The sequence below is a fragment of the Scardinius erythrophthalmus genome (assembly GCF_964197995.2).
Source record: "Scardinius erythrophthalmus genome assembly, chromosome: 19".
NCBI lineage: Eukaryota > Metazoa > Chordata > Actinopteri > Cypriniformes > Leuciscidae > Scardinius > Scardinius erythrophthalmus.
In genome coordinates this window covers 38,619,757-38,629,756 of record NC_138239.1, presented here as the reverse complement: position 1 = coordinate 38,629,756, position 10,000 = coordinate 38,619,757, and the positions used below count along the sequence as shown (strand labels likewise).

Here is a 10,000-nt window from a genome sequence, read left to right as displayed (position 1 = left end):
TAGGTAGCTGTGTATCAGGACCCTTATTATCCTGTCAGTTTATTTTGTATTAATTACTGACTGACTGTACATTATCCTTTATATATTCCATTTATAATGCTTTTTTTAAACTCTTAGGTGAAGTGTTTCTGTATGTAACGCTTAATTTCATATTTTCAGATGAGCCATAAGAGCCAGTGGTCATCAGGCAGTGATTGTGCTGCTCTGACTGTGGGTCTAGACAAGGTAAGTGAGAGTTGTGCTGGAAGAGAACGAGCAAACGAAGCAGAGACATCTGTGAGATCTAGTGTTCACACATTTACACCACTGTTTCATGTCTAATGTTATGTTTTGTAGACTCTCAGTGAGGTTGAACCCTCCACTCTCGAAATGAAGAGTCCGTCCCCGTCCCAGTCAGAAGCCAGAGATGTACAGAAGGTATTGTTTTTTTGGAAATTAAATTAGGGATACAGCGATATGAACATTTGGGCCGATAACTGATCATTCTTTATATTCGAAAGCCGATATCTGATATATTAGCCGATGAATCTAAATCCAAAATTTGATATACTTTGAAAGCCTGATTACAAAAACGAAACGCACATCATTTAAAGCCAATGTCCCAAACACTTCAACATAAATCAAACATAATAGTACAGTGGCCTAATGTAAGATTCCTTAACTTTTAAAATGAATTTTACATTCATATTTCCAACTTTCTTTATAAAAAAATGACAACACTTTACAAAAAGGTTTCATCTTGTTAGTATTAGTTAACATGTACTAACAATGAATGAACAATACTTCTACAGGATTTACTTAACGTTTATCTTAACGTTAATCTCAACATTTTCCAAGACATTTTAGGATCCAGTGTTGTATCTGTTAATTTAATGCACTGTGAACGAACATGAACTCACATATTTTATTAACTCACATTAACAAAAGTTTTTCAATATGAAAAGCAATTTCACCAGATGTCTTGAATAGCTCTATTTGGAAATAATTAATCATTCTAGAATGATAGGTGTGATTTTGTAGGGGTTTGCATCTGCATAGAAAATAATAAATTGCAAGCAGAGATAAAAAAAATGAACAAAGATGTGAAATAAACAATGCCTCATATATTCCAGGTAAGTCTAACAGCATTTAGGTACAGAACTTGAGTAATCAACTGTAAAATAACACGGCAGAGTCTTTACATAGCCTGACTTCACAGAGGCCTGTACTGCAATGTCACTACCACAGATGGGTATGAATGATAAAGCAATACATTGTGCAGCCCTACAAGTTAATGTTCATGACTTTAATGCATCACATTACATGCATGTTCATTACAGTGTGTCAAGTGTGTGTGTGTCTTACACCTGTTTTATGAGGACACCGTTTTATGAGGACATCATAAGAGCAATGTTCTGATGTTTGACTTGACTGGAGAATCTCAGTGTGTTGTGTAAGTTTGACAGAATCCTGGTCTATGAGGACACTAGATTTACCGGGACACACATATGGAATATTAGGATCGATACTGATAACCCATAATTCACAGCTCATTGTGGCTAATACCAATAGCGAAAACTATTTGTGCTTGTCAGATTAAATATAATCATTGAAGAAGTTGGTAAAAAATAGCAACCTCTGTTTGGCTTTCAATAAGTGATACTAAAATTATTATTTATTTGTCTTTTTTATATATTTTTACTACTTTTTTTTTCAGATGATAACTCTGAAGAATCAGATGAAACCTGAACAAGATACAGCAACTCTAAAGGTATCCAATAAGTTAATGTAATAACTCTGTTTCCTCAGAAACAGATTATTTGCCACAGTTATCAGTCACTGAATTATGATTGTGTGTGTAAGAAGTGAGTCACGATCACTTACTGTACATCTAGCACAGGCGCAATGTCTCGTATCACTCTCATACATACACACACTTGAACTCAGTGCCGTCCAAATGTATCTAGTTACCAGTGTCCCAGTAAATCTAGTGTCCTCATAGACCAGTATTCTGTCAAACTTACACAACACACTCAGTCAAAGTCAAACATCAGGAACATGCTCTTATGATGTCCTCATAAAACTGTGTCCTCATAGACCAGGATTCTGTCAAACTTACACAACACACTGAGATTCTTCTGTCAAGTCAAACATCAGTAACATGCTCTTATGATGTCCTCATAAAAGGGTGTCCTCATAAAACTGGTGTAAAGCTACACACAACCTGACACACTGTAATGAAAACACATGTAATGTGATGCATAAAAGCCGTGAACATTACCTTGTGGTAGCATTTAAATATTGATTTGAAAACTTTAACTATTTTGTAATCTTGTATATTATCTCAAATCAGTATTTCATGTGCAAATATTTATTGATAGGTAGCTGTGTATCAGGACCCTTATTATCCTGTCAGTTTATTTTGTATTAATTACTGACTGACTGTACATTATCCTTTATATATTCCATTTATAATGCTTTTTTTAAACTCTTAGGTGAAGTGTTTCTGTATGTAACGCTTAATTTCATATTTTCAGATGAGCCATAAGAGCCAGTGGTCATCAGGCAGTGATTGTGCTGCTCTGACTGTGGGTCTAGACAAGGTAAGTGAGAGTTGTGCTGGAAGAGAACGAGCAAACGAAGCAGAGACATCTGTGAGATCTAGTGTTCACACATTTACACCACTGTTTCATGTCTAATGTTATGTTTTGTAGACTCTCAGTGAGGTTGAACCCTCCACTCTCGAAATGAAGAGTCCGTCCCCGTCCCAGTCAGAGGCCAGAGATGTACAGAAGGTATTGTTTTGTTTTTTGTTTTTGGAAATCAAATTAGGGATACAGCGATATGAACATTTGGGCCGATAACTGATCATTCTTTATATTCGAAAGCCGATATCTGATATATTAGCCGATGAATCTAAATCCAAAATTTGATATACTTTGAAAGCCTGATTACAAAAACGAAACGCACATCATTTAAAGTCGGCATGAAATCAAATTTGACAAATCTTCTTTTTATATGTAATATTGTAGTGTTTATTATAAATGATTTATCTGTGCACTTCATTATTTTTTCAAAATTCATGTACCCTTATAATCTTTAATCAAATACATTACCCTTCCCTCCCCCCTTGAAAACGACCTCTCTTCTCTTTTGGTCATGTGCCATGGCGAAAGGGTGCGGCCAGAGCCCATGAGGGTGCGGCTATCGGTGTTTGTCTCGTTTCGCGGGAGGCTCATATAAATATGGTCTGATTCCTGCCTGAAAATTTAGCTGCTTGTCCTTGTTCTCGTCGCTGGGCTCCTCAATAAAAAATCCTTCATGTGAGGGTAACGGTGGGGGAGTCCGGTGGAGAGAAATCCTCCACAACTGAATGTAAACTGGCATTCAAATCTGCCTCCATTTTGTTTGCAACGCCCAACCTCCAACGATCCAATCAATTCCCGAAGGACGAAATCAAGCCCCGCCCTACATTTTTTTCTAATTTCAGAAGCAGTTTCACTCGGATATACATCACAACAAGGAAAAAATGACAATCTCAACTTCCATTTCATGCCGACTTTAAAGCCAATGTCCCAAACACTTCAACATAAATCAAACATATACAGTAGTGGCCTAGTTTGAACCAGTGTAAGGTTTCTTAGCTTCTAAAATAAATTTTACATTCATATTTCCAACTTTCTTTATAAAAAAATGGCAATACTTTATAAAAAGGTTTCATCTTGTTAGTATTAGTTAACATGAACTAACAATGAATGAACAATACTTCTACATGATTTACTTCATGTTTATCTTACTTAACGTTAATCTCAACATTTTCCAAGACATTTTAGGATCCAGTGTTGTATCTGTTAATTTAATGCACTGTGAACTAACATGAACTCACATATTTTATTAACTCACATTAACAAAAGTTTTTCTCTGTTAGTTCATGTTAGTTAATGCAATAACATATGTATTGTGAAGTTTTACCAAAACATCTATTGCCTTAATAATAATAATAATAATAATAAATCAAATGAAATTAAAATGTTATTAGACAACATTAAACTTAAAATGAAATGGCCTAAAGAGCTGAAGGAACACCCCTAAACCTGAGGCTTTGTTAGATGGTTTTAGCTCAACGGAACACAACCTATATATGATAAATTAGATATTTATACAAAATAAACACAATATTACAACTTATACTTGCACAAAATCATGCACAGATTAACTTGAGCTATTATTAATAGTAATCAACTATTACATAGTGAAACTCCTGTTGTGGATGCGCTCCTCCCAGGACAACACGCTGAAACACAGCAACTAAACCCAAAGAATTCACGACGTTTTTAATGCAATAGTTTGCTCATTATAGTGTTATGTATATATGACAGTCCCAATCATAATTAATGTTTTGCTGACCACCGGTGTGGCCTACAGTGAAGTGTTTACTGTAGCACTCATTAACTCAGCCAAATGCATCCTATATGAGATAAATCAGATATATAACAAAAATAAAAAATATTACAACTTACAATTCCACAAGCGAACTCTCCCTGTAACAATGCGCTGATTTCACAGATTTGTGATTCAAACATTTCAAAACCATCACGGTGAACAGCGCACATCTGAAGCTGAAGGAAGAAATCCACTATTTATTAGTGTTAATATAGCGGCCTAATTTTCTTATCGGATTGACAACGATAACATCAATGAGCATTTATTTTCATGCATCCCTGATTGGTTATGACCATATATTTATAGGGTTTTAACTTTATACTTGATTACAACTTATGTCACAGTGTTTTAAATCTTAAGTCACTATTCATCTCATTAATTTGATCAGTATTAATACTGAGTGGTTTGAAATGTCCCATCATACCTGAATTAGTTTGGTGTCATCAGCCTTCTTTTGCTCAAGTATATCATTGATAATGTAATGTTTTAATTTTATGTTTTATGACAGTGATCAGTCAGTGTTAATGGAGTCAAGTATCTGTGCTGCTTCATTTGGAGAATCTCTGAATCCTTTGTCTCTAATAGATGTTTATTTTTTCTTTCTTTGCCTTGCTTTCAGGTGAGCCCTGAGAAGGAACAATCATCATTGGAGGATCAAGACTGTGTTGAGATGGTAATAAAAAGAGCATTGCATCATTTTAGGAAATGCTAGTCTAGTAAGAACTTTTTCACATCATCTTTGGGGCTGTTTTACACCTGGTCATTTCATTGTCAAAACAATTCCATTTACACTTGGCCACATAAATGTGTCTTCACAAAACGGACATAAATCCGATCTTCAATTCCCGCGCTATATCAGATTTAACGGTGTTCACGTCATCGAAAGCTACCGCTATGAGCAGCATTTTTTGTATCATCAGCTAATTTTAAGATCAATAGGAGAGAGAGTAGCATCAGCACTGGTAAAATCATTTATTCTCACTACTTTTAATGAAGATGACTGTGTGTTGAGCATCTGCGACTTACTTTAATTTATTTTTAGTTTGTATTTTGTGCATCAGCATGCTGAAGAGATCCTCAGCTACTCATCTGCAGTGATGCGTGTTGCAGAAGCGCTGTCATATCTCACTATAACGTGTCACATAGCCTAAAATACGCTGTCACCTGTTTATTATTTGGCATTTTTGGGAGGAGTAAAATTCATAGTGTTACCATTAATTACCTTTACTCTAGTGACCGACCACAGTCTAATCTGTCCCTCCACAGTTTGAACCAAAAGAACCGAAAATATTTTTACGCCTCATAATAACATAAATTGTCTTTGTGTTTTGCGCAATTGCTTTGGTAAAGCATCTCTCAAACATACTAAAATCAAAAGCACAATATGGCTCAATGCCCTTATCAAATCGCAAAAGACGATAAGAAAGTAAGTCTGTAGTCTGTTGTGCTGCGTGTTTCAAACTGAAGAGCACACTTTGCTCGCTCGATCAGCTCATGATCTGGCTTTTTCCATGCCTCGTTTCACAGGGAATGAATGCAGTGAACTCCATCTCTGCATGTGCCATAAGTTTAACATGCATTTGGGAACGCAACCAGCACCAGTTACTCTCTATTTTCACATTCGCATTATATCCACATTTTTTGTAGTAATACAATTTTTCAATAAGATGCGTTTATAAACCTGTTTTCACTTAAACTGCAGGTTTCTGCCAGTATAACAGCTTAAGTGAAGAAATTAAGAAAGTATTATAACCTCTTATTGTAAAATAATATACTCATTATAAAATATTAATTTTTCATTGACAGTATTAGTATATCACTGTCTAGGCGATAATTCTAATAATAGTGATCTTAGTGAAGTATTATAGTTGTTATTAATATGATTATTATTATTAAACGGTGCCATTTGTCATGTTTCATAAATGACTTCTCAATACAGGTTAAACTGAAGATGTTCTTGTTTTAAATGTCTCTTTTTCTTTAAGATGAGATCAGTATGACGGACTCTGATGCCAGTGATCCTGATGAAAGCGGTTCTGAAGGTGATGTTCCTGCTGGAGCTGCAGGCGTCTCCAGTAATGTTGGTATGTGTCAACTAATGATGGGTACACACCAAAAGATTTTACATCTTATAAGATTTTCAAAATGTGATGGACCACAAACATGAGGACAAAAAATCCTAGATTTAACCGTTTTGCTCATATAGTGTGTGGTGTGCCATGATGTGAAAAGACCGTTAGGGTTGGGTATCGTTTAAATTTTAACGATTCCGATTCTGCTTATCGAATCCGGTTCTTAACGATTCTTGGTTTCGATTCCAATATTTATTGGAGAGAAAAAAGAGAGCAAATACTTTTTTCTACCTTTTATTCTTGTTACATTTAGGCTATTACCAGTAAAACTGTGACAATGCATCTTAATTTACAATATACTGTACATATATATATATATATATATATATATATATATATATATATAACACTTTAAGGAATTATAGACTCGACTCGTATTAATTGTCTGATGTATTTATTCATGATCTCTATTTTAAACAAAACTGGTTCTCATTTTATCCAGAATTATGCGGCTCTAGTTTGTCTTTCTTGCATGTGATACAATTCGCTGTATTTTCATCTTTTTTTGAAAAGCTTAACCAAACTTTCGAAAGTCTGCTGCGCTCCGCCATCGTAAATATAACGTACAGCGCATGTGCGGCAGGCAGGTCCTGGCAGATCAATACAACTGTAAACAAATGCTCACTGCCATTCACCTCGCGCATGTGAGCATCACCAAAGTAAGGAATCGATAAGCGGAATCGAAGTGTGCGCGACTTATCGAATCCCCGGTTTTTGGCATTTTGGAACCGGTTCTAGATACCCAACCCTAAAGACCATGCAACCAGAGTCTCGACTGTTAACACTCTAGAGACCTCAGAATAAGCATGGCGGACGATATGCAGGAAGCAATTGGGATGATAGTGTTTGGAAATGTTTTACACAACACGTTGTGTAAACATTTGCGCCACAAATCAACAAGCTGATCCTCCATCTCTGCTGTCCACATCAATTTCAGTTTGTGCTGCGCCATGACTGCGTTTCTTATGCTTCCGTCTTCCTTCATCTCGCTTTCTGATTGGATATGGTTTCCTTTCACGTGATAATCTCCAGAGCATGCGCGTGTTTGTCCTCGGGCTTCCCCCCACATTTCAGGATTTCTGATCGTAAATATTCCACATGTTGAATATTTGCGATTCGCGATCAGGTCGGCTCTGACGTTCTTCCGATCAGGTTCGGACACTCTAAACACACCTCACACCAAGGGAAAATCTGATAAGATAATCTATAACCATCAAGATAATCGGGACACAGCTAGGATTTTCAGAAGGGGGAAATCAGCCCAAAATCAGCCTGATTATCTTTTGGTGTGTACCCAGCATAACAAGTTTGTGTTTATGAACATGTTTATTATTATTTTAAACCAATATATATTGTAGTGCAATTTTACGTTAGTATTTTCACCAAAGAAAAATGGTTTTAAGCCAGTTATATTCACTGAACAAAATTATAGATCTAAGTTCTAAGACTTTTTCTATGTACCCAAAAGGCCTGTTTCTCTCAAATATTGTTCACAAATCTGTCTAAATCTGTGTTAGTGAGCACTTCTCCTTTGCCGAGTTAATCCATCCATCTCACAGGTGTGGCATATCAAGATACTGATTAGACAGCATGATTATTGCACAGGTGTGCCTTAGGCTGTCCACAATAAAAGGCCACTCTAAAATGTGCAGTTTTATCACACAGCACAATGCCACAGATGTTGCAAGTTTTGAGGGAGCGTGCAATTGGCATGCTGACAGCAGGAATGTCCACCTGCTGTTGCCCGTGAATTGAATGTTCATTTCTCTACCATAGCCGTCTCCAAAGGCTTTTCAGAGAATTTGGCAGTACATCCAACCGGCCTCACAACCGCAGACCGTGTGTAACCACACCAGCCCAGGACTTCCATATCCAGCATCTTCACCTCCAACACCGTTGAGGCCAGCCACCCGGACAGCTGCTGCAACAATCGGTTTGCATAACCAAAGAATTTCTGCACAAACTGTCAAAAACCGTCTCAGGGAAGCTCATCTGCATGCTCATCGTCCTCATCGGGGTCTCGACCTGCAGTTGGTCGTTGTAAACGACCTGCGTGGGCAAATGCTCACATTCGATGGCGTCTGGCACTTTGGAGAGGTGTTCTCTTCACGGATGAATACCGGTTTTCACTGTACAGGGCAGATGGTAGACAGCGTGTATGGCGTCATGTGGGTGAGCGGTTTGCTGATGTCAACGTTGGGAATCGAGTGGCCCATGGTGGGGTTATGGTATGTGCAGGCGTATGTTATAGACAACCAACGCAGGTGCATTTTATTGATGGCACTTTGAATGCACAGAGATACCGTGATGAGATCCTAAGGCCCATTGTTGTGCCATTCATCCACAACCATCACCTCATGTTGCAGCATGATAATGCACGGCCCTATTCTGCAAAGATCTGTACACAATTCCTGGAAGCTGAAAACATCCCAGTTCTTGCAGGGCCAGCATACTAACGGACATGTCACCCATTGAGCATGTTTGGGATGCTCTGAATCGGCGTATACGACAGCGTGTTCCAGGTCCTGCCAATATCCAACACAGCCATTGAAGAGGAGTGGACCAACATTCCACAGGCCACAATCAACAACCTGATCAACTCTATGCGAAGGAGATGTGTTGCACTGCGTGAGGCAAATGATGGTCACACCAGATAATGACTTGTTTCCAGACCCCCTGAGACCACACAAAACTGCACATTTTAGAGTGGCCTTTTATTGTGGACAGCCTAAGGCACACCTGTGCAATCATCATGCTGTCTAATCAGTATCTTGATATGCCACACCTGTGAGGTGGATGGATTATCTCGGCAAAGGAGAAGTGCTCACTAACACAGATTTAGACAGATTTGTGAACAATATTTGAGAGAAATAGGCCTTTTGTGTACATAGAAAAAGTCTTAGAACTTTTAGTTCAGCTCATGAAAAATGGGGGCAAAAACAAAAGCGTTTAGAATTGTTCATAGTGTATGTATATATATATCATACTATAGTGTGCCAGTAGATAATATCAAATTACATTTCTAAACATTCCTTTTGCCATTAATTGTAAAAATCAGTTATCAATAATCAGATATTATTATAAATAACAATTTTTCTAGAACAAAATGAATGGAATCAGTACCAAACCAATAAGTTTATCATGTTCATGTTGGTCAAAAACTTTGAAAAGGAGATGTTTAACACAACATTCCATCTCCAGAATAATGTTTTGAATGTCATTTGAAATGTAATTTTTAGAGATCAGATGTATAACCAGTTTTAAGTTCTAGATGCAGGTTTGAGTTACATCTGAGTTTCTGATCTGTCTATAACTGATTTCCTACAGGTGTTCAGAAGATGCCTATCGAGAAACCACTGAAGTTCCTCAAGGTACCTGAGGTTTAAATCTGAATATGACTACCATTGTAAGTACATGAGCTCTCATATAGTTAGAGTTTACTAAAG

General features: G+C 37.1%; 2 protein-coding genes across 7 annotated transcripts in view; both read left to right on the top strand.

Moving 5' to 3' along the window:
- Window positions 1–10,000, top strand: part of meis2a (Meis homeobox 2a) — an 87,390-nt gene that overhangs the window by 11,077 nt on the left and 66,313 nt on the right. The gene's annotated exons all lie outside the window — the stretch shown is intronic.
- LOC308679643 (uncharacterized protein) overlaps window positions 1–10,000 on the top strand; it is a 12,053-nt gene that overhangs the window by 1,543 nt on the left and 510 nt on the right. For both annotated transcript variants that reach the window (XM_081347234.1, XM_081347235.1), the window contains 8 exons: window positions 160–225; window positions 337–417; window positions 1,697–1,750; window positions 2,517–2,582; window positions 2,694–2,774; window positions 5,042–5,095; window positions 6,408–6,506; window positions 9,882–10,000. The exon at window positions 9,882–10,000 is cut by the window's right edge and continues 510 nt beyond it. In XM_081347234.1, the coding sequence (XP_081203360.1) occupies window positions 160–225; window positions 337–417; window positions 1,697–1,750; window positions 2,517–2,582; window positions 2,694–2,774; window positions 5,042–5,095; window positions 6,408–6,422 (417 nt within the window). In that variant the 3' untranslated portion in view covers window positions 6,423–6,506; window positions 9,882–10,000. The remainder of the gene's footprint in view (window positions 1–159; window positions 226–336; window positions 418–1,696; window positions 1,751–2,516; window positions 2,583–2,693; window positions 2,775–5,041; window positions 5,096–6,407; window positions 6,507–9,881) is intronic.